General features: G+C 46.1%; 4 protein-coding genes and 1 long non-coding RNA gene across 7 annotated transcripts; 3 read left to right on the forward strand and 2 right to left on the reverse strand.

The window, feature by feature from the left end:
- Positions 1–329: 329 nt before the first annotated feature.
- On the reverse strand, positions 330–5,147 carry LOC111836788 (docking protein 1-like). 2 transcript variants are annotated; one of them, XM_023798355.2, is made up of 6 exons: positions 5,006–5,143; positions 4,291–4,434; positions 2,852–3,148; positions 2,127–2,205; positions 1,647–1,819; positions 330–1,461 (listed from the first exon to the last, which is right to left on the reverse strand). In XM_023798355.2, the coding sequence occupies exons 2-6, from the start codon at positions 4,345–4,347 to the stop codon at positions 934–936; spliced, it is 1,134 nt and encodes a 377-aa protein (XP_023654123.2). In that variant the 5' UTR covers positions 4,348–4,434; positions 5,006–5,143; the 3' UTR covers positions 330–933. The 2 variants fall into 2 exon arrangements, with proteins under 2 accessions (XP_023654123.2, XP_023654122.2); XM_023798354.2 differs by having other exon boundaries at positions 4,291–5,147.
- LOC111836786 (T-complex protein 1 subunit eta-like) lies at positions 5,088–11,087 on the forward strand. Of its 2 annotated transcripts, XM_023798351.2 has the most exons (12): positions 5,137–5,268; positions 6,054–6,207; positions 6,503–6,609; positions 6,713–6,838; positions 7,868–7,920; positions 8,175–8,346; positions 8,530–8,694; positions 8,793–8,981; positions 9,451–9,548; positions 9,797–9,929; positions 10,019–10,225; positions 10,512–11,087. In XM_023798351.2, the coding sequence occupies exons 1-12, from the start codon at positions 5,263–5,265 to the stop codon at positions 10,734–10,736; spliced, it is 1,635 nt and encodes a 544-aa protein (XP_023654119.1). In that variant the 5' UTR covers positions 5,137–5,262; the 3' UTR covers positions 10,737–11,087. The 2 variants fall into 2 exon arrangements, with proteins under 2 accessions (XP_023654118.1, XP_023654119.1); XM_023798350.2 differs by lacking the exon at positions 6,054–6,207 and having other exon boundaries at positions 5,088–5,268.
- Positions 11,088–11,434: 347 nt separating this feature from the next.
- LOC111836785 (E3 ubiquitin-protein ligase TRIM39-like) lies at positions 11,435–19,905 on the forward strand. Its single transcript, XM_023798349.2, has 8 exons — positions 11,435–11,501; positions 14,029–14,615; positions 14,751–14,846; positions 15,094–15,327; positions 15,695–15,860; positions 16,867–16,911; positions 17,248–17,274; positions 18,632–19,905. The coding sequence occupies exons 1-8, from the start codon at positions 11,483–11,485 to the stop codon at positions 19,174–19,176; spliced, it is 1,719 nt and encodes a 572-aa protein (XP_023654117.1). The 5' UTR covers positions 11,435–11,482; the 3' UTR covers positions 19,177–19,905.
- On the reverse strand, positions 19,834–21,172 carry LOC111836789 (uncharacterized). Its single transcript, XR_002836493.2, has 2 exons — positions 20,763–21,172; positions 19,834–20,610 (listed from the first exon to the last, which is right to left on the reverse strand). It is a non-coding gene; the product is annotated as an uncharacterized lncRNA (long non-coding RNA).
- Positions 20,063–27,534, forward strand: LOC111836787 (fatty-acid amide hydrolase 2-A). The gene is made up of 11 exons (XM_072707175.1): positions 20,063–20,551; positions 22,269–22,351; positions 22,512–22,648; positions 22,861–23,070; positions 23,265–23,384; positions 23,716–23,851; positions 25,308–25,425; positions 25,530–25,649; positions 25,735–25,846; positions 26,473–26,661; positions 26,942–27,534. Exons 1-11 carry the CDS (start codon positions 20,366–20,368, stop codon positions 27,139–27,141), a joined length of 1,611 nt encoding a protein of 536 aa, XP_072563276.1. The 5' UTR covers positions 20,063–20,365; the 3' UTR covers positions 27,142–27,534.
- The last annotated feature ends 298 nt before the right edge of the window (positions 27,535–27,832 follow it).

Genomic DNA, 27,832 nt, shown 5'->3' on the forward strand with positions numbered 1-27,832 from the left:
GGTGCCCCAATGAGGTAGGGGCTGGAGTCCCCTGTGAGGTAGGGGATTGAGTCCCCTGTGAGGTAGGGGCTGGAGTCCCCTGTGAGGTAGGGGCTGGAGTCCCCTGTGAGGTAGGGGATGGAGTCCCTATAGGCAATGTGAATGGTTAAAGTCTCACGGTTCTGGTGGTATTTAATTTATTTATTCATGCTTATTTATTTCTTTTTCTTTTTTTAAAAGGTCTGTAAAGCACTTTGTAAACCCTGTGGTTAAAAGAGTAGTATGTCAATTAAGATTTATTGATTGATTGACTGAAAAATATGCAATTAAATCTTATGTTATTTTAAAAATTTAAAGTGTTTTTAAAAAGTTTATTCGCAATATAGCCATACAGTATATATTCTTAACACAATGCCTGAGTTATAATAGATCATTAGCCCCCATGTTACACAATTCACTGCAGGGGGATATAACAGTGCAGCCTTAAAATGCAATATATGGCTTCATACCAACACTAGGTGGCGCCCTGAATGACCATGCATCCATTCCTTTCTCTGCTGATACTGGAATCTCTGAATATTTCCAGGTCTCAAATGATCAGAAGGAATCATCCTGCAACAATCTGCAGCCCCTGATTAAATGTTTTTGTCACAAAATACCAAATTGTCTTATTGTTGTCCTAATTCATTTCTGTGATCTGCATAAGCCAGAGGACAGCAGCTAGATGACAAAGATTGATGGTTCAGCTATCGAGTGGGAAGGCATATGAGTATGTGTGAAGGGATTTAAGGAGTGTTGGTAATGTTTTGTTGATGAAAAGATTTTGCTTTGCTAGCCAAAATGTTGCTGAGTGAAATGTCTGCATCAGCATGCAGTTCCCGGTCTTGCCAAAAGGAGCAGCAGCAGAGAAAGTAAAGAACATCACAGTAAAGCTGACAGAGTGCGAGGTTAAGGTCAAATCTGCCCTAAGCTGTCATAGATGACATCAGGAGCCACCAGGGCGAGGCTTGATGGGGCAGCGCGTTTCATCACATGGCTGTACAGATGTGTAGGACTGTCCTCCTCAGCGCCCCTGCATTCCCTGGCCACTGCACACCCCTCCAGCACCAAAGCTCCAGTCTGCTGGGCCAAGTCCCGATCCACGTCTGAGTACACAGGTTCGGGCTGGTTGCTGTGGCAACAGGACACTGCAGTGGGCCGCAGGAGGTCAGCAGGGTTAGCATAAGGGCTCGTCAGCTCCATCAAGGCCGAGCTCCTGGGTGTGGGGGGCAGGGGCGAGTGGGCTCGAGGGTGTCTCGGCACGCCCCCTTCCCCCTCACATTGCCCTTCCAGAAGCTCGTCTCCATGGCACCCAGAGCTGCGGACTTCCTGACGGATCCTCTCCTCCATCAGGGCAAAGATTGCTAGACTCTGTCGCGTCTCGAAGCTGAAGCCACCGGGCCCAGAGGCACAGCGCCGCCCCGCTTCTATCGTAAAGGTCTCCTGGGGGCAGAACCGCAACCAGACATATCTATCACTTTGGTGTCAGTCGGCTCAAATATACCACTCCAGTGATTATCATCATAATACACAGGGTTAGTTTGTAGCTCCACACTGTGCCATGTGTGTTTGGGCCCTAAATGAACTTTCTATTACCTCACATTAAATCCACCCCCTTCCGTGCTGACCTTGTCATTGCCGTAGCGACGGAGCAGCCTGTAGGGCCAGCATAGCAGCATCTCCTTGGTCTCTGGCTCCAGCAAGACCAGCCCATCCCTGGTGACCCTCAGCCAGTACGCCCCTCGCAGGCCACAGCGGTCAGCTGCCTCGGAGGCTCGCACACTCACACAGAACTCATGCACTGCAAGAGAGGCCAGAAAGCACAGGCTAAAGAATACAACTTGCCAATGTTCAGAATATCAGACTCATGACCAGAACCTGACCATGTCCCGGGATAGCAGGCTCATGATCTGAACTTGACCACATCCCAGGATAGCAGGTTCATGAACTGAACCTGACCATGCCCAGTGTCAGCAGGCTCATGACTAGAACCTGACCATGTCCTGGGATAGCAGGCCAGCTCATAGGTCTGCCTTTAACAATCAGACGTTCAGCAATATCACAAGATCTGCAAAGGTCTAAAATAACTTTACAAACCAATTTCTTACCTTCCTCCAGGGAGTCATATATCGTGTTTTCTGCCATTTGGATGGACTGCTGTATGCTGAAGTCTCGTCTACTATCAGCCTATGACACAGCAAAGGGGAGTGTTGGCAGTTTTCATTGTGATCCTGAGCCACATAAAAACAGCCCAGGCAGGCTGGTCCTTAACTCCAGGGCCTTTTGGATGCACATCTGTGATGTCATAAGACGGAAAACCAGTGTCTTTAGATCCTCAGATGCATGCACATGCCCCAGACATCTCCAGCAACCCTGACCAACATTCTCATGTGCTCAGCTTGGGACCACAGAGCACAGAGGGTGATGAAGACCACTACCAGCTTCCCGGGACACTTCTGCCTTCACTGCAGGATATTTATGGTGTCATCCAGGGCCCCGGGGCCCCAGGGCACCGGCACAGCCACTCTCCTCCCTTCTCCCTCCTGGCAGACGGTCTAGTTTCTCCCATCGTCAGCTGCTAATAATATGATGTTAAGGTGCTGTACATTAAACTGCTGTCTGTGTTACTGCTTCTGTTTTCTGTTGCTGCAGAAGGAGCAAGCAGCCATCGCCCAGCCCCGTCACCTAGACTGGAAATGCAACACTGAGGCTGTTTACAGGAATGGACACATTGGACTCTAGTTCTTGAGGAAGCTTAGGTGCTTCAACGTGTGCAGCAATTCTACACACACATACACACACACACACACACACACACACACACAAAATCCACCTGAAAGGCAATCAGACGCAGTTTCTCCACCCAGTCTGTGGTAGTCTGCTGCTCGCTGGCAAAGATGTAACTCTTTTCCGTGGTCTCCACCACGAAGGCAGCCATGCCATCCCCTGGACAAGGTTCTCCGGGTGCTTCCCGCACACTAACGCAGTCGGATAGGCGCAGCACTTTCTTGCCGGGCCTCCGGGAGACGGGCCCATCCTCTGTCCCGGCGCAGCGCAGGAGCTCGAGTCGAGCCACACCGTGCTGGCTGGCTCCGTACAGCACTAACCATACCTTCCTCCACTTCAGCTTCTGTGGGGCAGGCAGAGATGCGTTAACACTTAACTGGCATATGGTATTTGGTATAGCATGCGCTGTATGGCATATAAGTGCACTGAAATCAGCCGCCGGGCAAATCAAACTTTTTAAAAATGGGGGAGTTCTCAGAGAGGGAGGTGAGTAATTTACCCTTGAAAAAATAACCGAAATTACCAAATCATAATTAACTTCCCGCATTTCTAAATTTCCTTTCCATCTATACACTCTTAGAAAAAACTTCCAATTTGTACCTTTGAGGGTACAGTTACTGGGGCTGTATTCTCTCAAGAGTCTGCCTTTTAGTCTAATTTAAAGTACAGAAATGGACTTTTGCACCATTGGTGGTACATTAACGTTATTTTAACATTAGGGGTACAAACCTGTACCCGCAAAAAAGTGTTTGGTGAGGGGACAGACTCGTGTTTCAGCGAAAGTGGGGGTGCTGTTCCTCTCTTGCCCAGCCCATGCCGCCGGGGAGCAGGCTGTTAGTGCGGACCGCCGCCCTACCGGATGATCAGGCATGTTGCAGGAATGCGGGTGCCGAAAGTAAGCTTGTTCAAACCCGTCCCGCATACCAGACTGAAACAGCGCTCATGCGGCGTGCGGAAGTCTTAAAGCTGGACGGATTTTAATATATAAAGCAGACTGAATTCTGTATTGCAGACGGATAAGGTGTGAAAAATGTCAAATATCATTTCTATATGAATGCCTGAGTATTATAAAATATTCGCCTGATTTATTACATAAACAATTTTCTGTCTAATTTCAGTAACTAAAATTGTGTAGCTGAAAAAAATACAATGCCTTCTCCATCTACGTGGTCTTTTAGTACTATTAATGTTATAAAATCCATGTCCTGATACCGTGAATCCATCATGCAGCAGTATCCAAGAGCCCTGTACTAAAACAGCATATAGACTAAAGAAAGTATAGACAACTGTTACGTTTTTTGTTTATAGATATTCATCGTGGTTTGTAAACTACCATTTGTACGGTATACTCATTTTTTATGTTTTGATCATAACTTAGGAAAAGACAACGTAAGCCTGAAATGTCGACTTCAGTTAAACGTTGCACAAAATCCCTGTAAAATGAAAATCAAGATTTCGTTATCTAGCGAAAACATGATTTCTTACCTTTCCGAACTTGTGATGTTGTATGAAGAGTTTACCCTCTTTGACGTTCAAGTCCATCTTCTTGGTTTTCCCTAACGAGATCAGTCTTAGGAAACCTTGCCTTCTAGCAGATAAAGTGCGCCTCACTGCAGGAACACCTGGAACCTGTTCTCCAATGTCAAAAAACACAAACCTCATAACATCTGCGACACGACTCGGTAAGATAGTGAAACTCTGTGCCAGAAGGATTTATGATTGACCACTCATGCAAGACAATAAATGGACGTGTTATCACAATTAAGATTCTCCTTTGTTTTCATTTATTTTATCTCAGAGATATCCGTCATGCTTCAGGCTGTACGGATTCATCATTCAGGCGTAGGTGATAGTAATGATTTAGGGCGAGTTAAATTTTGTAAACTTTGTAGTATATATGTGTTTAGTAATACTTTATTTTCCACTTCTATATAGTGTTCAAGGGACATTACTGTATTTAATATGGCATCAAGTTCAAGACATTGGGATGATTCTGTGAATTTTCCCAGAAAGCAAATTTTCAAAAAGTGTTCCATTTTAACAACCATATAAAGCTTGCTTCTCTTCGCAATTATTTACATTTCAGCATTTTTTACTTGAGTTAAGCCACCAAGAACTGTGCTTTAGGCTACTTATGTAATGGTATCTCTGCCCTTCGCAAACACCGCACAAACAGCAAAACAGATCACACGAAACATACACATCATTATTCAATCGCCCAGAACAATTGGGTATTGAGTGCCTCCTATTTCTCTTTAGCCTTATTATTTTCACTGTAACATCGCCGTCACCCAACCATGCTCCGAAACCAAACCACAGCCTTCGCAGCGAAGAAAATCAACAGCAGACCACGCCCATATTTGCCCTGTGAGCCAATAAGAACGGGTATTCATTCTTCGTGCTGGAAGGTTCCTTCACGGAGTGCATTGTGGGAGGGGAAGCCACAGCGTTTTAACTATGATGGTGAGTAGACTGGTAGTTTTGTTATTACGTGCTTTGTAAGCGCGAGAATTTGGTCTCCTTCCGTTATGGTATTATAATAATTCTGTAGTAGTGTCTGCTCCTGGAAGCATGTCTTTTTGCCCTGAGTACTGATGTATTGCATAACGAGGTCCCGTATCTGTCAATTTTCGTGGCCGCTTTTGCTCTCGGTAACTATTAAGGGGCTGAGCAGGTTTCCTTATGAGTCTCTAGTTTTTTGTGATGAGGTCCTGATTGAGGACCTTTTGATTAACGTTGCCCAGAAGCTTGTGCTTGGTCCCTTATTAGACTGTAAAGGTTAATCTGCACGCACGGTTGCAAATTTGAAACCCGGGCGTTTATGTAAATACCACCTTAAATATGTAAACCACCTTATTACTGTGATTTTATAGTACCTGCACCTTTTTGGGTTGGATGCGACACTATGTTTGGTCGCTGTCAGTCCCGTTCGTGGAGGATCCTCCCCCGCCAGAAAGTTTTCATTCCAACCCGCACTGCTTTCAAACTGCCACATGCATCATTAGCCTATTAACGACCATCTGAGCCTGATTTTAGGTAGGGTTGGAATGAAAAAATTCTGGCAGGGGATCCTCCAGGACTAGGATTAAAAACCACTATCTAAGGTATCTTGCTTATACGTGCTTTACAAAGACTGCATGAGAGACAGTGGGCAATAAAATGGCTCTTGCTGCTTCGGTCACTGGAAGATGTAGCCCACTCTGACCAATTCCCCTGTGACCTGTCCCCTCTGACTATGTCCTGTCCAGTCCACACCTGTCATCCTGTTGAAGGAGGGGACTGACTCCTCTCAGGGTGTACCCCAGCTGGTCAGCAACATTAATGCCTGCCAGGTGATTGCTGAGGCAGTTCGTACCACCCTGGGCCCCCGTGGCATGGACAAACTCATAGTGGACAGCAGAGGTATGAAACTGGATGGACAGAAGTAGAGTGTGATGGTTCACCCCATCACAAAAGGAATAATGAGGCATGTGTGTTTAGGGTTGTAGGGTTTAGCTTCAGTTTCATTGTGTTTGTGGTGAAGAGGATGCAAGTGGTGGAGTCCCAGAAATCCAGCTGTTTGCAGTGTTGCGGGGACAATGCGAGTCTCGTGCAGCTTCCTTTTAGCGCAGTGTTTGGTCTTCAGTCAGCCCACCTTCTGCCCTTTCTCAGCCCATAGTGACTGAGCCTCTTAACCGTCACTATTCCATCCCTGCAGGCAAAGCCACCATCTCCAATGATGGGGCCACCATCCTGAAGCTCTTGGATGTGGTTCATCCTGCTGCCAAGACCTTGGTGGACATTGCAAAGTCCCAGGATGCGGAGGTGAGACACTGCAGTTGGGTATCAATCTATGTATATAGTATCAGAACATGCCACTGTCCTGTACACAAGTCTAAGAAGCTCTATGTGTCTCTGGCCTCTTCAGGTGGGTGACGGAACGACCTCTGTGACTCTGCTGGCTGCCGAGTTTCTAAAGCAGGTCAAATCGTACATCGAGGAGGGCATGCACCCGCAGATCATCATCCGTGCCTTCCGCACAGCGACACACCTGGTAGGGGTCGTAGGCCTGGCCTGTCATCTCCCTGCGTCAATGTTCCGTCGGTCCTTAAAGTCTCTTCTAAAATGTCTTCACACACATGCAGTGGGATCATTATATTCTTTTTTTTTTTTGAGGTCTTTGAAAAGACATCTGAGTGTGATTTTTTTTAAATTGTGTAGCAACCATGTTTAAAAATGGACCATCGCTTTGTTAATTCAGGTTTGCCGACCGGGTGTGTTTTTAAAGGTGCCATAGAATGAAAGTCTCACTTAACCTCGGCATAGTTGAATAATGAGAGTTCAGTACATGGAAATGACATTCTGTGAATGCTCAAACACTGTTGAAAGCAGAGGTCCAAACTTATTGCAAACAACACATTTACAAGCGGCTCAGGAGTTGTCGATTTAAAAACTGCATGAGGAAGCTAGCATCGTAAAATGATTTGTTGATTGAGATGCACAGTAAGCAATGTTCTGTTTACAGTGCTGAAAACAGTTGTGACTTTGCTAACATTGTGCCTAGGTTGATTTGGAAGTGTTACAGTTATCTGTGGCGAAGTAGAAAGAGTGCACTCTAACGATAAAAAGTACCTTATGGTGAATACATAAAAACCATTAACATGTTTATCATTATCAAGTATTATGTACTGTGCATAATTATGTCCTATACTTTTACACTATTAGCAGCGCAGTAGGTTTGCAGTAGGTTTGTTCAGACCAACATCAGCACAAACACATGAGTAGTGCATTTCTCTAATAGGAATTTTTCAGCTCCATCATAATCTTATGGGGCCACTGTCATAAATGTGGTTTGTCATTGATAAATAATAATAGGGTTTTAAATGACCCTGCAAGACCGCTTCTGGGCACTTTTATACCAAAACAAGTTAATAAATCTTTGTAATCAATTTAAAATGGTGGGGGAAAAAATGCATTCTATGGCACCTTTTAAAATGCCCATTTTTTCGGAAAGCAGTAAGATAGACTTGTCGATCTGTGTCTGTAGCAAAACGCATAAACAAGCTTCCATGTTCTCCTACAGGCTGTGAAGAAGATCAAGGAAATATCTGTAGCAGTAAAGAAGGATGACAAGCAGTGAGTGGTGGTGGTGGTGGGGGGGGGGGGGGGGGTATGATTCCCAGCATGCTTTAGTGCAGGGGTGTCAAACTTCATTCCTGTGTTAAATGTGGGGAAACCAAAAAATGTGTAGGGCTCTGGCCCCCCAGGACTGGAGTCTGATACCCCTGCTTTAGTGTGATATCAGAGTATGTTCTACTAATGAATGGAGCAGAAGGCTGCTCTGTATGCTGCTTGGTTGTGAATTTACTGTGTGATTCCCACACCTCCAGGGAGCAGATGGGGCTGTTGGAGAGATGTGCTGCCACAGCCCTCAACTCTAAACTCATTGCTGGGCAGAAAGAGTTTTTCTCCAAGATGGTGGTGGATGCTGTCATGATGTTGGATGAGCTGCTGCCACTCAAAATGATTGGGATGAAAAAGGTCCATGGAGGTGCCTTGGAAGTGAGTGCTGATTGGCTGACCTGATGAGCATGTTCATGAAAGAAGTATCAGTGGACAAAGCGGTGCTGCTGTTTTAGAGCCATGTTTGAGTGTGTTTACTTGATTTCGCTTTTATCTTGGTGTATACAATCCAGCTGCATTGTGGTCGATGTTCATCACCCGAGTGTGTGTCCCTGTCTGCAGGACTCTCAGTTGGTGGCAGGCGTGGCCTTCAAAAAGACCTTCTCCTATGCAGGCTTTGAGATGCAGCCAAAATGCTATCAGAACCCCAAAATCGCTCTGCTCAATGTGGAGCTGGAGCTGAAAGCTGAGAAGGACAATGCTGAAGTCCGTGTAAAGTCTGTGGAGGTTAGCAAGTTAGCCTAACTTATTGTCTACGCTCCCATACCACTATCTGTTGAATGAGGACCGCAGGTAATGTTTGCCTTTCCAATGGTGCTCTTCAGGACTACCAAGCCATTGTGGATGCTGAGTGGAGCATCTTGTATGACAAGTTGGAGAAGATCTATAAGTCTGGGGCCAAGGTGGTACTGTCCAAACTCCCCATCGGGGATGTAGCCACACAATATTTCGCTGATCGCGACCTCTTCTGTGCTGGCCGAGTGCAGGAAGAAGACCTCAAGAGGACTATGATGGTAGGAACGCCACACAAAGCCTTCTGATATTTTTTTCCCTATGTGTTGTAGTACAAATGTCCCTACAACATTTTCCTGAAAATGACCACAGACAGATTGTGTGTGGATATTGCTTAAGCAGAGCAATCGTGGTAGTGGGGTGACTGAGCAAACACCTGGCGTGTGTATAAATCCTGTTTTTTGAAAGTGATTTTGAAAATTGCTGGACCTCTGGACATGATGGCACTTGCTGTCCTTGTAAAGCTGGTCACTGACATCTCCTACATCCTGATCAAGGCTAAAACTCCACATCAGTTTCACTGTAAATATGGTTACATTTCCTGCTCTAGGTCTTCGTGCTGCTGTGTTCTACAGTCCATTAATTTGTCCTGTTCCTATAAGTTCATGGTCACCTGCCTCTTAAGTGATCTGTACCCCTTTCACACATGTTCAATGCATTATGAGACATTTGGTGCAATACATTCTCCAGGCCTGTGGGGGCTCCATCCAGACCAGTGTAGGCTCCATGACCGATGATGTGCTGGGGGAATGTGCCCTCTTTGAGGAGGTCCAGGTTGGAGGTGAGAGGTATGTGTCTGAAAGGGATGGGAACGGTCTGTACTGAAGCGACAGCTCTGGGTTACATTGATCATCTTATATTTACATATATAGCAAGTGCTTTTGTCCAAAGCAACATACAAGTGATGCGAACGGCACATTGCAAACATACATGCTGTCAGAGGCAACTAGTGCAGCCAGGCTGAGCTTCCAATGAATACCCAAGTACATGTGTGAACAGTACTGGAGCAGGAGCTACACAACACTGCCACCTACAGGTACAACTTCTTCAAGGGCTGCCCAAAAGCAAAGACGTGCACCATCATCCTGCGGGGCGGCGCCGAGCAGTTCTTGGAGGAGACGGAGCGGTCTCTGCACGACGCCATCATGATTGTGCGACGTGCCATAAAGGTGGGGGGTGACAGAGGTCCTGTTGGTGGGGGGCCGTGGGGGTGCTCACCAAAGGCTGTGACCACCCTGCCCTTTCCCCCCCCCCCCAGAATGACTCGATTGTGGCGGGAGGCGGGGCCATAGAGATGGAGCTGTCTCGCTACTTGAGAGACTACTCCCGCAGCATCCCGGGCAAGCAGCAGCTGCTGATTGGCGCCTACGCCAAGGCCCTGGAGATCATCCCCCGCCAGCTGTGCGACAACGCTGGCTTTGATGCCACCAACATCCTCAACAAGCTGAGGGCCAAGCATGCCCAGGTGTGACATGCACACATTCTTTGACTTAGTGCCAGGCCTGTTCATCTGTTTCCTAGCGATGTGCAAATGAAGCTTCATGAACCATTTGCTGTATTTTTTTATCCCCAGTAGATGGTGCTCTTGGTTTGCTTTGAGGCATGGTTTCAGGCCTTTTTGAACAGTCTAGTGGGGTTGAGAAAATACAAGTTGAGCAAATGATTTAAGAAGCTTTGTTTGGGCCATCACTACTGTTTCCCATGCCAACCTGAAAAAGTGTGCCTCAGACATGAACTGTCTCCCCCTGCAGGGTGGCATGTGGTATGGCGTGGACGTCAACAATGAGGACATTGCTGACAACTTCCAGGCTTGTGTGTGGGAGCCGTCAGTGGTGCGCATTAACGCCCTTACTGCAGCCTCTGAGGCCGCCTGCCTTATTCTGTCGGTGGATGAGACCATCAAGAATCCCCGAGCCTCTATGGATGCCCTCCCTGCAGGGCGGGGGCGTGGTCGGGGGCGGCCTCATGCCCACTAGGGCTTGTTGACTAGCCGGCTTGTCCTGCTGAATATCTGGCAGTGGATCCAGCTGCTAAAGGTTATAGTTAACCTGCATTCATTTCCGCTCATCAGAAGTGGTACATTTCATTGTTAGAAAAGTAAATTTAAGAACTGATTCCGACATCCGATTCAGCTGCATTTAGATGCCTGCTTTCTTTTTCTCGTTAAATGTGATTGCATCAGGTCTGAGTTTGCACAACTCCGTGCCCCCTGTGTCTATGCACTTTTTGGGTTCTAAACAGTCAGAACGAAACGCTCATGCTCCGCTGCATGAGCACAAGCTGTTATGTGTTTGTAGGAAAACGAAAATAAAAGTTTGCTAAACGCTTCTGCTGTTCCTGTGTCCCTCCATCTGCATCTCTGTGTTCTTCAGTACAGAACAGCTCGTTTTTGGACTATGCACAGCAGTTGAGACTAGGTACTGTATAACATGAAATTCATCTTCCAGCTTAAAGAACATTATTACATATTAAAAATGTAATACTACACTTCAGTATGACTATTGCAGCCCCCAAAGGCTTTTAACACAAGGGAACATGCAGGAATGCATGAGGAAAAACTGGAAGTGCGAACACTGTACTGGTCTGACGGGTACTCTTTAAAGGGTGTGGGAGGGGCCAACATCTCCTGTGGAAAAGGTCGGGTATGCAGCCTCACCCTCAGATAGCAAGTCAGCTTCCGAGACCGCCGTACACCGGTACCCTCTTCGGGAGGCCATCCGGCATGGAGAAGCGGAACTCTGGTAAGAGGCTCTAGCTCGTTAAGCATTCAATGCACTGTGAGATTTGGGGATCGTGTGGTTCTCACTTTTATATATTGTCAGGATATTGCTTCGAAAACCTTTTTTTTGTGGTCGGCGATAAATCCCATGGCAACATACAATCTTACACTGGATTTTTTTTTTGCGGCCATTTGTGTAACTCTTGGTCAGGTATTATTTAAATGTAAATAGAAAGCAATCTGATTCTGTAAATAAGTTGTGTCGTTGTGTAAGTTGAATCCTTCCATCAGATATATAGTGCAGTGGAGGAAGTCGCCTCCTCTCCCGGATTTCTCTGAGTAAACGTGTTTTTGCGGTTTCTTCTGCAAGGCCTGTTCCACCACACAGGCCTATCCGTCCCTTGCACACTTTTGCATGGAATGTAGCATCACAGAAAAGGTTATGAATGGAATCCTGATGTAGATGTGCACTTAGCAGCGTGAGCTGAGCGCAGTGTGTGTCTGAAACGTCTCACAGAATAATCCATTGTGATTTTACATTTATTTAGTCTAATGAGTCTTTGCACACCTTCCATTCAGTTCAGTCCCTTTATGATACGTGATCTGGCAGCAATGCCCTAAGCTCTGATACCATCCTGGACCAGTAATTTAATACTCAGAATACCATAGAACAGTCATAGACTGGGTGATGTAATGGTGCAAGTGCTGTATTCTCAAAAGTGTGATAATTATGGTTTTGTTTGACTGGGCACCCTATTGAGAATGTAGAGACTGAAGTCTCTATGCACTTTAGGGGCCTAGTGTGTGGGTCAGAGGGCCCGTGATCAGAAGATTGCCTGTTTGAATCCCCAGGCTGGTAGACTGATACCACCATTGGGCCCCTGAGTGAGGTCCTTAACCCCCCCCCCCAAGCCTGATCTGACCTGTCTGTGTCTCATGGACAGCAAGATGTCGAAAAAAAAAATTTCCCCATGAGAGCGAATAACATACCACTATTGTATTCACATTCTCAAACCCTAAGAATCGTGAGAGTATCAGATAACATGTTTGTCAGGAACTTGGATTAGTTAGTGGTTCCAGTCATACAGTTGTTAGAAATGAAGCTGTTGTGAAATACGGAAGTACATAATTAATCCATGAAATTTCCAGCTGTATAACCTATTCCATTTTCTCAAATGTACAATCTATCCATCCATCCATTTTCCAAACCGCTTATCCTTTTTGTGTCACGGGGGGTCCAGAGCCTATCCCAGAAGCTACGGGCACGAGGCGGGGAACAACCCAGGCCAGCCCATTGCAGGACACGCTCATGCACCATTCACTCACACATGTACACCTACAAATGCACAATAATGCAGAATAGCAGGTCCGTTCCTCGATCCCCACATTATAAGCAAATTTAACAGCTGCCCTCTTGCTTTATGATGAACAGCTGAAATCAGAAAGATCACTATTAGTCGAAAGTTAGTAGTCTGTTTTATAAAAGCTTTCATTAATTTAATTTATTACTGCTTATCCGAGAAAGTTTCATATGTGATTCACATAAGTTTCCTAACTGGTAAAAATTTACACCTAGTAGCATGGAAGGTTGTTTGACCTCATTCCAGAGAAGCAAGACTTATATATCAAGTGAAAATGTCTGTCATTCTTTGTCATGGGCAAGTCTACATCACACTATCTGCTCTGATTTCAGCTACATGCGTCCCAAATCTTAACAACTTAATTTATCCTCTAAAAATGCTGCCAAATTGTCCCTAGTGTGAATGATGTGTGTGAATGGTAAGTATATCCTCAGGTGGGTTGGTGCTATGTCCTGGATTGTTCCCTGCCTTATGCCTGGTGTTTCACCACTGTTAGCCTGGTAGTGACCCTGGCTCACTTATGATCATCATGCCGTTAGCCTGCTAGTGATACTGGCTCACTCACGTTCATCGCCGTTAGCCTGGTAGTGATACTGGCTCACTCACGTTCATCGATGTTACCCTGGTAGTGATACTGGCTCACTCACGTTCATCGCCGTTAGCCTGGTAGTGATACTGGCTCACTCACGTTCATCGATGTTACCCTGGTAGTGATACTGGCTCACTCACGTTCATCGATGTTACCCTGCTAGTGACACTGGCTCACTTACGATCATCGCCGTTAGCCTGGTAGTGATACTGGCTCACTCACGTTCATCGCCGTTAGCCTGGTAGTGATACTGGCTCACTCACGTTCTTTGTTGTTACCCTGGTAGTGATACTGGCTCACTCACGTTCATCGCCGTTAGCCTGGTAGTGATACTGGCTCACTCACGTTCATCGATGTTACCCTGGTAGTGATACTGGCTCACTCACGTTCATCAATGTTACCCTGCTAGTGACACTGGCTCACTTACGATCATCGCCGTTAGCCTGGTAGTGATACTGGCTCACTCACGTTCATCGCCGTTAGCCTGGTAGTGATACTGGCTCACTCACGTTCTTTGTTGTTACCCTGGTAGTGACACTGGCTCACTAACGTTCATCGCAGTTAGCCTGGTAATGATACTGGTGTCTCCTGTATCCCAGCCAGCATATCCTCCTTCTTGTCAGAGGAGCAGTTCCTGTGCTCCATCTGCCTGGACGTCTTCACCACCCCTGTCTCCACCCCCTGTGGTCATAGCTTCTGCATGGCCTGCATCAGCAAATACTGGGATAAAGACAGGAGCTACCAGTGCCCTATATGCAAGGAGACCTTCGGGCAAAGACCTGAGCTTCACGTCAACAGCACCCTGAGGGAGATCACTGAGCAGTTCAAGTGCATGCTTGGGCCTGACATGGGCATGGTCACAGGGCACCGGGGGGGTGTCCCCGAGAGGCGACCCCCCATGCAGGCCGAGCTGTCTAGTGACCTTCTTGCTGAAATGAAGGCTCGCTTTCAAAAGATTTCGCAAACAGCTGGAGACACCCAAGCCAAAGTGCCACCACCTGTCTCCAGGAGATCGTCTTTGGGCAGCCCAGCTGTCAGCACAGAGGTTTCCATTTGCTATAGGCACAACCAGCGCTTGGATATCTTCTGCCGCACTGACCAGGTGTGTATCTGCACAGTTTGTTTGGAGAACGAGCACAGGACTCACAGCGTGGTGCCAGCTAAGAGGGAGTGTCTCATCAAGAAGGTGAGTCTGCAAGGGTTGTGATGCGGGCTGCACGCTCATACAAGCAGGAAGTGTCACTCTAGTAATAATAATAATAATAATAACAATCATCATCATCATCTATGCTTTCCTGATCATTTTGTTACCTGCCTGTAGTCTCAGCTTGGTATCCTGGACGTGGAATTAAGGGACATGATCCAGAGCAGGCTAAAGAAGGTGGAGAACTTCAGGATGTCTCTGGATAGCCTCCAGGTGAGCCCCCCTACTGTCAGCTGATTGTTACTGAGCCAAGCCCACCCTCCCCATCCGGAAGCAAGAAGCAATACCAATGACAGTAAAGTGAGAGCTTTGTCGTCAGAAGACCCCAGTGTACTTGCAGTATTGTATTGGTCACCATTTACAGGGTGCAGGTTTCTGGTTAAATCAGTTGTGATTTGGATCCAAACACCATGACCACTCTCGGTCTCTGTAGCCACCGCAGCATTTCTGTCTCTTCCAGGCAACGGCAGAGCAGGAAACAGCGGGCAGCACGCATATGTTCACAGCCCTGATCAGCTCCTTAGAGAGAGCACAGGCATCGCTGCTTGAGAACGTCGAGATGGAACGTCTCGCAGCTGAGCGGCATGCAGGAAGCCTCATCCAAGACCTGGAGCTGGAAATTGCCGAGCTGAAGAAGAGGAGTATGAGCATCAGGGAGCTCTCACAGTCTGAAGACGAAGTCCACTTCCTTAAGGTCAGGGATCAAGAGCTATACTTGAGGCAAAATATCTGAAATTATGGGAACAAGTAGCATTAATGTGCTGGTTACTAGTTGGTCACCCATATATCGGAGTGAGTTGCATACCTTTACTGAAAGCTAGTGATGGCCAAATGAAACTTCATGAACCATTTGCTGTGTTTTCTGACTCCACTAGATGGTGCTCTCTGTTCATATAAGGGCTCAAAACATGCCCCAAACAAACCAAGCACACCATCCAGTGGGGTCAAAAATACAGCAAATGGTTCATGAAAGCTTAATTTGCCCACCACTATTGAAAGGAGCTTCTCTTTAAAGCAAAGACAAAAACTAAAACCAAACCCACTTTCGCCACTGACTGCAGACTTTCCCAGCCCTGTGCACACCAGTGCAGACCAAAGAATGGGGCCCTGTCACGGTGTCCCCTGACCTGCAGTCAGCGGCCGCGGTGCAGCAGGTGTCCCAGCTGGTGGAGTGCTTCCAGCGAGAGATGACGAAGCTGCTGAACACGAGTGAGGTAGCAGAAACAGGTAAAAGGGGCTTATTTCCAAACAATGAACCAAGAGATGAGATGAGATAAATCTTTATTAATCCCACTATTAGGAAATTGGCATTGTTACAGCAGCCAGTACAGGAGGAATAAGTGTGACATAACTATACAATAAACAAAGAATAGAAAAATAAGTATTAAGGAAATATAAGGAAATATCACCCAAAAATAAGTTTCAGTGGGTGATCCTTAATATCCATCTATCCTTTTGTACCTTATAAATAAGCACCCAGGAAGGTCGTGGCACAGATCAGGGTTAGATCTGAGCAGGGCACCACTTCACCCTCAGGGTAACACTGAGCACTATGTATAGTAAGAATCCCTGAAATCCTGTCACCCAGTGAAGCCTTTGGTAGAATCTTCACCGATGCTGGATCCACACGCCTTCACTCCTTTGTACCTGAACATTGCTGAAATTCCAAACATACCCAGCACACAGCCTGCATGTTACATGCTCACGCACTAATATATGAAGATACATACCTACCCATTCAAAATATATTCATTTCTATGGGCAAAATCCTAATCCCAACAATGACAAACTGAAGCCCTACCAGTCCTAACCTTAATCTTAAGTAACCAAACAAAATACAAAAATTCTGAATTTTTAATTTTTTGGTATTTGGTATTTTTTGGCAGTCACAGATTTTATAAAATGGAGGTTATCCAAATGGGGACCTGCAAAATGTCCCCAAAAGTAAGGAAGTTTCAGGTTTTACCACAGTTTGGTCCCTGAATGTGATCTATGCAAGCCCCCCACCCCCAACCCCCCCACACACACACAGAAACACGTAGTCTTCATATGGCAGCCTGGCAATCACAGCAGAATTCAGGTGCTTGTATGTGAGTAAAAACACAGCTTACTGTAGCTTCCAGCCACCTCTGAACAGTTATACACATCCTTTATTCTCCAACCTTAACAATTATATAAGCTGCTGTTAAATGGTACTGAATCACTCTGAGCAAGATCCCCTTTCTTTCCACAGATTTTTCTAGTCCAGCAAGCCGCAGCCTTGTGAGATACCAACCAAGTACGTCTCAGTGATACCATCTGTAGATATGTACTGTAGTGACAGTAACACCATTCATAGTGTAGTAATAGTAACATTATTCTTATTGTTGTGACAGTAGCACCATTCCTAGTGTAGTGACAGTAACACTATTCATAGTGTAGTAACAATAACATTATTTTTATTGTAGTGACAGTAACACCATTCATGGTGTAGTGACAGTAATACTATTCTTTGTGTAGTGACAATAACACAATTCATAGTGTAGTAATAGTTTACATTATTCTTATTGTAGTGACAGTAACATCACTCCTAATGTAATGACAGTAACTCGGTTCTATTGCTTCTGTCTTTCAGAGATGAAGAGGGTAGAAGAGTATGCCGGTATGTGTTCTTCTACTTGACCAATGGTTTTCAAATCATAGTCCTTAAGTTCCGAGCACTGCTGGTTTTCCAGCCTTCCTTTACCTGTAAGCCGAGTGTGAAGTCTCTGTGCCCAATCATAATCAGTAATTATTAAACTAACTACCTGGGAGAACTGAAAACAAAGCCTGGATTTGGAATTGAGGTGCAGATTTGAAGAGCCTTGTGCTTGATCTTCATGCTAGTGATGGGCAAATGAAGTTTCATGAACCATTTGCTATACAGTAGAACCTTGGAACTTGAACGCCTCTTAACTCGACCAACTCGGATGTCGAACTGGTCTGTCGAATTTATTTTGACTTGTACCTCAACCAAAATCTTGGAACTCAACCATTCCTGCTAAAACCTGTATGGGTCAAGATGCGTCTAACTCTACCAATTCAGACCTCAAATAGGTCGGTCAAGAAAAATCTAACCACAACTCAACTGAAAACTCGGAACATGACACAACAAAACAGACGTGCTAAAACTTGTACAGATGGACACGCAAAAGCAGACGGACCTACAGGGATGCTGATGCATATAAATTACTCTTAGTCTCACGGTACCTCCCGACCAGGTTCGACGTGCGAAAGCTGTGTTCCTGTTTTCGGTGGGAAGGTTTTTTGTTCTTTATCTACAGTACATTTAGTGATATAGTAATCTTGGCCCCTAAGAAAGTGAGCAGTGATACCAGCCAAACCAAAGAGGAAAGTAGTGAGAGTAACTGTTGAGCTTAAAAAGGAAATTTTAGCGATACTTGAAGATGGTGCACATTTTTCTGCTCTCGCTTCAGAGTATGGGATTGTCATTCATTTAATGTTTACTGCTTTTGTGTGCATGCTTTTCATGTCTGTATAACCTTAATATTGATTGTTAATGGTTTTTATCTTTAGTTAGGTAGATACATTTAAATAGGCAATCATTTGGGGGTTTGGAACAGATTCAATTTATTTACATTATTTTTTATGGGGAAATTCGACTTGGATCTCAAATCGCAACTTGACCAGCCTTCTTGAATAAATTAAGCGAGTATTCCAAGGTACCACTGTGTTTTCTGTTCATAAAAGGGCTCAAAGCATGCCCCAATGAAAAGCAAGAGCACCATCTAGTGGGGTCAAAAAATATAACAAATGGTTCATGAAGCTTCATTTGCCCATTAGTACTTTATGCACATTATATTAGAATCTTTGTGTTTTAGTTACTAAGAATGTTTTCAGAATAAGAACCTCTACTTTCTATGTTACCTGTCAGCTGTAAGATTTCCTTTTCTCCTACGGCATAACAGTTGGGCCCTTTGCTCTGACATCTTATCCCTGCTCCCACCCCCTGCCCCCAGTTGATGTCACACTGGACCCCAACACCGCCCACCCTCGGCTCATCCTCTCAGAAGATGGCAAGCGGGTGCGGTGTGGCGACCGACACCAGCTGGTGCCCGACATGAAACAGCGCTTCGATCGCGTGGTCTGTGTGCTGGCTCACCAAGGCTTTTCTGCTGGCCGCCACTACTGGGAGGTGGAGGTGGGTCTGAAGACAGACTGGGACGTGGGAGTGGCCAGCTGCTCCAGCAACCGCAAAGGCAAGATCACGGTGAGCCCCAGCCAGGGCTACTGGTTCCTGAGCCTGAGGGACAGGCAGGATTATGCCTTCCGGACGGAGCCCCCCACCAATTTGGGCCTCAGCACTAAGCCTCACAAGATTGGTGTCTTCGTGGACTATGATGTGGGGCAGATCTCTTTCTACAACGCAGATATCAAGTCTCACATCTACACGTTCATTGACACTTTCTCTGACAGCATCTACCCATTCTTCAGCCCCTGCACTAACAAGTCGAGCAAAAACGACGCCCCACTAATTGTTACCCCAATCACACTGCTGGACTGACACAGCATGTTCATGATTAATAAATAAAAAAGGAATTATGCTGATATTCTCACAGCCCATGCCTGCTGGTCAATTCACAGTGGATTTGTAGTGATGTCACACACAGCTAAGATATATTTATGACAGCTTAAGGATAGTCAGAAGGTAGAATAGTACTATGTACATGTCAAATTGATACAACTTTGAACATATATTCAGTGGCTGCTTTATTAGGTATGCCCAGTTGGTACCTTTTGCCTTCCAAATTTCTTCTTCTGTGTGTTCAGAGGCACTTGTGGCCAGTTAGCTGTGATGTCTGACCATTCTCTTCTGACCTCACACAGTACCAAGGCTCTTTCTGCCACGCCAGATCGAAAATCAGGTGATTTAACTTTTCTGAGGCTTAGCCAAACCATGAATGAAACTGTTGACCCTGTTCACGTGTATGTATTCAGCGTCAGTCACCATTTGCTGTTTGCAATAACCAGCAGGTGTCGCTAAAAACTGGCCACTGAATGTAAACGGCAGTTTAATATGTTATACTTTACTTACACTACACTGTTCGGTAGGTTTATGCACATAAGAAAGAGACAAAATAAGTGGAAAATCCCCGGAAAGCAGCTGACTTGTAAGATGCATACATGGTTTATGAAGTACTTTTCAGCAATACAATATTAATGTGATATACTGTGCATTTTATTATAAAACCGCCAAAATATATCATTGTGAATTAAAATACAGAAAATCAAATTGTCTTCAGACTACTTTGTTACACTGGTTACATTTTTGTTCACTATCAGATACATAAAAGTCAGAAAAAAAAGCTTGTTGTAGTTGTCAAAGTCAAAATGTTTATTTTCCTCTTCAGCTATGTGATCCATGGGTCACGCAGATGAAATTTCAATCTCGTCGGTCATAGAGCAAGAAATTTTAATTAACAGAATATTAATGCGCAAGACATAACATAACATATTCAAACGCGGATGTAAGACAGAAGCAGTTAAAATAACGTGGACTCATTCAACGAAGAGTAACAGTAAGTGCAATAGCAATTTATGCAATAGCGGTGTCTCTGGATCTAAAGGTAAACATTTTTACCAGCTGACAACCGCATCGGTAAACCTCGAGCCCCAGTAAGATATCCTGGCCGCTTTCTATAACCTTTTCTGCCCAGAGTACGCCGCTATTCCAGGGACCACGTGACGCAAATATGGCGCTACGGTGTTTGGAGCGCGTTTTAGCTCGGTTGCTGAGAATCGCCGTGGCGGTTCTGACTGCTATCCATGGGTCACTTACATCCCGAAGAAGCGGGACGTCGGTCAGATTGCCGCCGATCACCAACCCGTTGCTATTGCTATCTGGGGTGCAGCTGGCGCGGAAGATCCGCCGCCGGGAGGTCAGTCCGTGAGTCCGCAGCCACCAGCCCCTTCCGCAATGTCATCTGCGCCATCCATGCTACGGTAGCCGGGAAGCACCAAAAATAGAAAAACAATAAACATTAATAATACACAATTGTTTTCTCTAGGTTTTGCGTTTTCTAATTGGTAACTTTTTCTAAATTTTGCGTTTTTAATTCGTATTTTGTGTGCTTACTGACATTTTATTACCTGTTTTGCGTTCGAGGATTTCCACAATGTTTTGCGTTTGGCATTTGGGGACCGGTGTTCTGACGAGTTGAGCTACTTTGTCGAGTTGTAGTGCTAATCGATAGCCCTAGCCCTAACCCTAATCCCCCCCAAAAAACCCTAAAACCCCTACGCTAACCCCTAAAACCTAACCCTAATTCCAAGACGGTGGAACTGCACATGCGCAGAAAGGCTCGATAGCACGTCTCGATAAGTAGCATTGGTAGATAGAACACTGGCTGTTTGTGTCCCCAAAACGAAAGTGATCTATGCTACGAGGAGGCAGTATACTTTGGCTGGTTTAGTTGTGCTGGTGCAGTGGCTAGTACTGTCACCTCCCACCTCTGTCCAAGTGTGGGGAGTATGCATGTTGTATATGAGCTTTTCAGGGGGTATTCAGGGGGTATTCCCCCCCCCCCCCCCCTGTTGGTTCCACATTCTGGGTGGTTCCCTGTCTTGTGCCTGTAGTCTCCGGATAGGCTCTGGACCCTGAATATGACACGTGATTTTAAACGGATGGATGGAGAGCTAGCATACACTATGCATTTGGATGGAAGTATAAGCTGCGTCACATGCAGCCTAAATGTTGATTGGAAATAGTTGCTTATCTAGATCGTGATATGAAAGACAGACAAGAAAATAAGCTTCCTGCTGGTCTGTGGCCTATCTTGGTTGAAATGTTATGGGCACGAAATTCAACTACTTGACCGCAAAATTATTAGTTAAGCCACCCCACTGCACTTTTTAATAGTTCGGCGAAATCGGCAACAACATTAAATTAATAAGTCGCTAGTAGAAAAACGTATTTATTAAGTGTACGGGATTCGAACCAGCCAAAGAAACAGTGACAAGTAACCATCACTGCCACACACTGCCCCCCCCTACCCCCTAGAGGTCATAGTTGGGATGATGCCTTTGTAAACCATGCGCTGTCCCACTGAGCTACATCATCAGGGAAACAAGACTTTAGAAAAGTATGCAACATCCCTAAAGCTCACATTTCGAGCCTGAAACACAGGAGTAAAACGGATCTCTCTCCCGGCTAGCTTCGTGCTTCAGCTACTTCATGCTAGCTGAGCAAGCATTCTTCAAAACCACATCGAAACACTGCTTAACTGCGCTGCAAAGCATGTTGGAGTATCTTTAAATTACATGTGCAATAACTAGAACATAGATCTGCAGATATCACATTTTAAACAGAGAATTTCAGCTGGATTTAAAAGCTGATAAAAAAAAAAAAATAGTTTAACCACACCATATCCTTCAAAAACTTTTAATTACTGTAAATGTATGTTTTGTAGGTAGTTAGCCTTATGTACACACCATATTCCAAACAATCTTAACATAGGCATGTGATTTAGGGGGGGGGGGTGGCATTGCTACAGTGTTAAGGCAGGAAGCTTCGTGTAAAAATATGAAGATATTGCAGCTAACACTCATCTTTAATAACTTGTTTAGCTTTTAACTCATGACCATATCAATCCGCAGGTGACTAGTGTGGAGGTGGTGCAGGCCTACATTGACCGGATCCAGGAGATCAACCCCATCATCAATGGAGTTGCCAAGCATAGGTAATTTATTTAGGGAGAGCATGTGCAGGTGTGTAGGTTATGGATCCATGTCAGTGTGTTGCGTGCCTTATCTCTCCGGGGACTATGTGAGTTCTTGTTTCTCTCCTTCCACTTACTCTTTCACCTTCTCCCCTGTCCCCTCACTCTTCCCGTCTCACAGGTTCTCAGAAGCTCTTCAGGAGGCTGCCCAGGTAGATACATTTCTGGACGAGGAGAAATCTGAGGAGCAGGACCTAGAGGCCCGGCTTCCCTTCTTGGGCGTTCCTTTCACTGCCAAAGAGGCTTTTGCTCTCCGAGGTGCCAGTCTGCCGTGCCTTACCATGAACGTTGCTGCTCTGTTTGGTTTCTGTCCTCCTTGTGCTATTCTGTGCATGTTGAGCGTGTCTCTCTTTTTCTGCTCACTGCTGGGGTTCTGCACGGAGGGGCTTCTCCTCTCTCTTTGTTACCTGTCTCTCCGTGCCTTTCTGCCAACCCCCTTCCTGTTTTGACCTTGTTCCCCTGTTCCACAGGTATGCCCAACTCCACGGGACTGATTTCCCGCAGGGATGTCGTTTCCGAGCGAGACGCCAACTCCTTGGCCCAGTTAAAGAGGGCTGGGGCCATTCCTCTGGCTGTGACCAACTGCAGCGAGCTCTGCATGTGGTTAGAGTCCTACAATCGACTGTATGGTGTTACCAGCAACCCCTATGACACTAGCAGGATCCCTGGGGGAAGTTCTGGTGGGTCTCACCGGTCAATGCTCAGGGAACTGCAGGAGCACAATATATACATACAGTATATTATACAATATAGCATATATACATACACTGTACTATATACATACATATATACACATACATATACATACAGTGTTACAGTATCTGGAAACTCCAGCTGAGTTTATGGCTGTAGTGAAACTGCAATCTCTTCGCAGGTGGAGAGGGCAGCATTCTGGCCAGTGGGGGCTCCATCATTGGCGTGGGCTCTGACATCGGTGGCAGCATCCGCATTCCCGCCTTCTTTAATGGCATTTTTGGCCACAAGCCTACCTCAGGTGTGTGTGTGTGTGTGTGTTTTAGGTTTATATTACATTGCGGGAACCAGGTGTTCCCCACAATGTAATAAAAACCTGTTATTGTGACATTGTGGGGGCCATTTTCTGGTCCCCACAAAGATGCAATCAAAAACTGAAAATGCCAAAAGTCTTGTATTTTGCTTGGTTACCTATGGCTAAGGTTAGGGCTGGGTAGGGTTAAGGTCGTCATGTTGGGATTAGAGTTTTCCCCATAAAAATAAATGGAGAGTCCCCATAAAGATATAATTACAAACCTGTGCGTGCGTGTGTGTGTGTGTGTGTGTGTGTGTATTTGGGTATATTTACCCAGGAGTGGTGTCAAATGAGGGACAGTACCCCCCTAGGTCTGGCCTGCAGGAGGACTTCCTCACTACGGGACCCATGTGTCGCTACGCTATGGATCTGTTGCCTGTGCTGCGCATCATGGCTGGAGCCAATGCTGACAAGTACAAATCACCAGCTCTGTTTATCTGTGATGAGTTTCCCTCCTCTCTCTCTGTGACTCTGTGATGAATTTCCCTCCCCTCTCTCTCTGACTCTGTGATGAGTTTCCCTCCCCTCTCTCTCTGACTCTGTGATGAGTTTCCCTCCCCTCTCTCTATGACTCTGTGATGAGTTTCCCTCCCCTCTCTCTGTGACTCTGTGATGAGTTTCCCTCCCCTCTCTCTGTGACTCTGTGATGAGTTTCCCTCCCCTCTCTCTATGACTCTGTGATGAGTTTCCCTCCCCTCTCTCTGTGATGAGTTTCCCTCCCCTCTCTCTGTGACTCTGTGATGAGTTTCCCTCCCCTCTCTCTGTGACTCTGTGATGAGTTTCCCTCCCCTCTCTCTGTGACTCTGTGATGAGTTTCCCTCCCCTCTCTCTGTGACTCTGTGATGAGTTTCCCTCCCCTCTCTCTGTGACTCGGTGATGAGTTTCCCTCCCCTCTCTCTGTGACTCTGTGATGAGTTTCCCTCCCCTCTCTCTGTGACTCTGTGATGAGTTTCCCTCCCCTCTCTCTGTGACTCTGTGATGAGTTTCCCTCCCCTCTCTCTATGACTCTGTGATGAGTTTCCCTCCCCTCTCTCTGTGACTCTGTGATGAGTTTCCCTCCCCTCTCTCTATGACTCTGTGATGAGTTTCCCTCCCCTCTCTCTGTGACTCTGTGATGAGTTTCCCTCCCCTCTCTCTATGACTCTGTGATGAGTTTCCCTCCCCTCTCTCTGTGACTCTGTGATGAGTTTCCCTCCCCTCTCTCTGTGACTCTGTGATGAGTTTCCCTCCCCTCTCTCTGTGACTCTGTGATGAGTTTCCCTCCCCTCTCTCTGTGACTCTGTGATGAGTTTCCCTCCCCTCTCTCTGTGACTCTGTGATGAGTTTCCCTCCCCTCTCTCTGTGACTCTGTGATGAGTTTCCCTCCCCTCTCTCTATGACTCTGTGATGAGTTTCCCTCCCCTCTCTCTGTGACTCTGTGATGAGTTTCCCTCCCCTCTCTCTGTGACTCTGTGATGAGTTTCCCTCCCCTCTCTCTGTGACTCTGTGATGAGTTTTCCTCCCCTCTCTCTGTGACTCTGTGATGAGTTTCCCTCCCCTCTCTCTATGACTCTGTGATGAGTTTCCCTCCCCTCTCTTTATGACTCTGTGATGAGTTTCCCTCCCCTCTCTCTCTGACTCTGTGATGAGTTTCCCTCCCCTCTCTCTATGACTCTGTGATGAGTTTCCCTCCCCTCTCTCTGTGACTCTGTGATTGAGTTTCCCTCCCCTCTCTCTGTGACCCTGTGATGAGTTTCCCTCCCCTCTTTATCTGTGTCTCTGTGATGAGTCTCCTTCCTCTCACTCCATGACTGTGTCAGTGCTGAGTACTTCTGTATATCTATGGGCTGCATCTCTCTGTCTGCGAAGGCTGTCTTGTCCCATCTCCAGGCTGTCATTGACATCAGAGGTGGACCTCAAGAAACTCCGCTACTTCTCTGTCCCTCACTGTGGAGGCTCCCCTTTGGTGTCACCAGTCGACAAGCAGCTTATTCAAGCCCAGAGAAAGGTCAGAGGTCAGGTGGTAGAGGGGTTTAGATGGGTGTGTTAAGGGTTATTTTTTGAGTCTGCTAAGTTTAACTTGTGGTATAAAAAGTACCTGTTTTCTGCCAGGTGGTAGAGACTCTGGAAACTGATCTGGGGGTTAGAGTTCAAGAGCTGCATATTCCTCAGTTCAAATGCTCAACCCAGATTTGGGGGGCCTTCATGGCTTCTCCGGGCAGAGATGGAAAGGTGTGTCTCAGTACTCACAGTCTGTCTTTCACAATGCAGTCAGTTCTGCATGGTATGTAGCAATGAGGGATCTGCTCCATTACAGCCAGCCAGAAGCTTTGCAGACCTGATGGGGACTGAGCAGCGGAAGGTGTGGCCTTTGTGGGAGCTGGCCAAGTGGGTGGTGGGACAGTCATCTCACACCTTCCCGGCCATTGGTAGCTACAGACCACAGACACCAATAAACACTAAATTACAGCTCTGGAAAAAATTAAGAGACCACAGCAAAATTTTCAGTTTCACTCATTTCTCAATTTATGGGAATGCACCTTGTGCAAACTTCAGCCTGGCTCTTCCCTACTTCTCATTGATGAAGGGCTTCTTCCTTGCTTTATGAGACTTCAGTCCTGCTTCTAGGGGCCTGATACAAACTGTCCTAGCAATGCACTTCACACCTGCACTTAATATTTCCCATTCCTTTTGACGGTCACTTGAGGTCATCCTCTGATTTATGAGGCAATGTTGGATAATTTAATGGTCATCTCTGGCATTAGAAAGTTGCTTCTGCCCTCTAACTGGCTGGATTTTTGTTATTGCCAGTGTCTCCTGCTTCACCTTATTCCTGTGTCCTTCTGTCTTAGAAACTTTGATCCCGGAAGCAGCTGCCTCACAGTGTAGCCTCTGCCAGCAGAACCAGGGTTAAACCAGGATTTTAAAAATGCAGATTAAAAAAAAATATACAGTGGTCTCTAAATTTTTTCCAGAGCTGTAGAAGCTCACAAAGATCCAAATCCAAAACATATGTATTTGTGTATAAAACAATCACACATCTCTCTGGTCCCAGGACTGGCCATAGTGGAGATGGCTCAGAGTTCACTCCCCTCCAAGTTCATTGTGCAGCAGAAGGAGCAGCTTCATAACCAGCTGGAAAATCTGCTGGGAACAGATGGGATCCTGCTGTATCCCTCTCACCCCCACGTCGCCCCCAAGAAACACCTGCCCCTTCTAACTCCTTTCAATTTCTCCTATACCGGTACGCCTGCAGAGCAAATGCACATCACAGGACCTTCATAGGTAGCATACAAGTAAGGGTCAGAGAGCACGCTCAGCCAGGGTCCTAGGAGCAGAGAGGGTTAAGGGCTTTGCTCAAAGATCTAACAGTGACATCATCGTGCCGACAGCAGGATTTCAATCAGCCAAACCCTTTCAGTAGTATATGTAATGAACTGGCACAGGAGAACATCAGGGTTGTTGTTTGATGGAAGCCCTGTGTGGGCCTAAGATGTGTCTCTACCCCCCCCCCCCCCCCCCAGGGATCTTCAACATCCTGGGCCTGCCGGTGACGCAGTGTCCTCTGGGCCTGAACCAGGAGGGTTTGCCTTTAGGTGTGCAGGTTGTTGCTGGGAGGTTTCAGGATCACCTGACCTTGGCTGTGGCACGGCACCTGGAGGGGGCCTTCGGGGGCTGGGAGGAACCAGGGGCCCCTTCCACCCTTTTACTGGGCACAACATAATCTCACACTTACCTTTGACTCTGTACAAATGCACACAAACTCTTTGCTGTGTCACAATGCTGCAGCTTCTAAATCCAGCATTAGATATGTGTACGATATAGGAACCTGCAGACACACATTTCATTGTGGTCTGTATGTGTGATCTGACTGTAAATGCCATGGACATGCATAAACACATTCTTACTGTACCCATCCACCAACACAAAGTGAATTAAGGTGAGCGAGACCTGTTCTTATAACCATGCTCACTTTAACCTCTTTTCCCATGCTGTTCACACTGCTAAGACATTTATAAATGGTCAGTTAGCCTTAATAAGTGCTGTAAAACAATATCAACTAGGTTCTTTGCTTTTTCATGGAAACCTAAATAAAAAGTTCCCGCCTGATTGTCAAGCTGGCCTGGAGTGGTTAATTGGGAGACGCGGCCCCGGAGTGGCCAATCGGGAGACTCGATTCAAACCAGCACAGTTACTGCTTTGTCAACTGCACTGTATGCTGTCTTGTCCTGTAAATTTTTTTTTGCATAGTCCAGTGTTGTTTCTGTCCTTTTGTTTTTTTGTGCACCTCAGGCCTGGAGGAACAACGTTTAGTTTCACTGTATACTGTGAATATGGCTGAAATGACAGATGAACCTACTTGACTTGACTTGACTAACAGTGTGTTAACACGTTAAGAATGTGCCCATTTGGCT

This window comes from Paramormyrops kingsleyae, chromosome 25 (assembly GCF_048594095.1).
Source record: "Paramormyrops kingsleyae isolate MSU_618 chromosome 25, PKINGS_0.4, whole genome shotgun sequence".
NCBI lineage: Eukaryota > Metazoa > Chordata > Actinopteri > Osteoglossiformes > Mormyridae > Paramormyrops > Paramormyrops kingsleyae.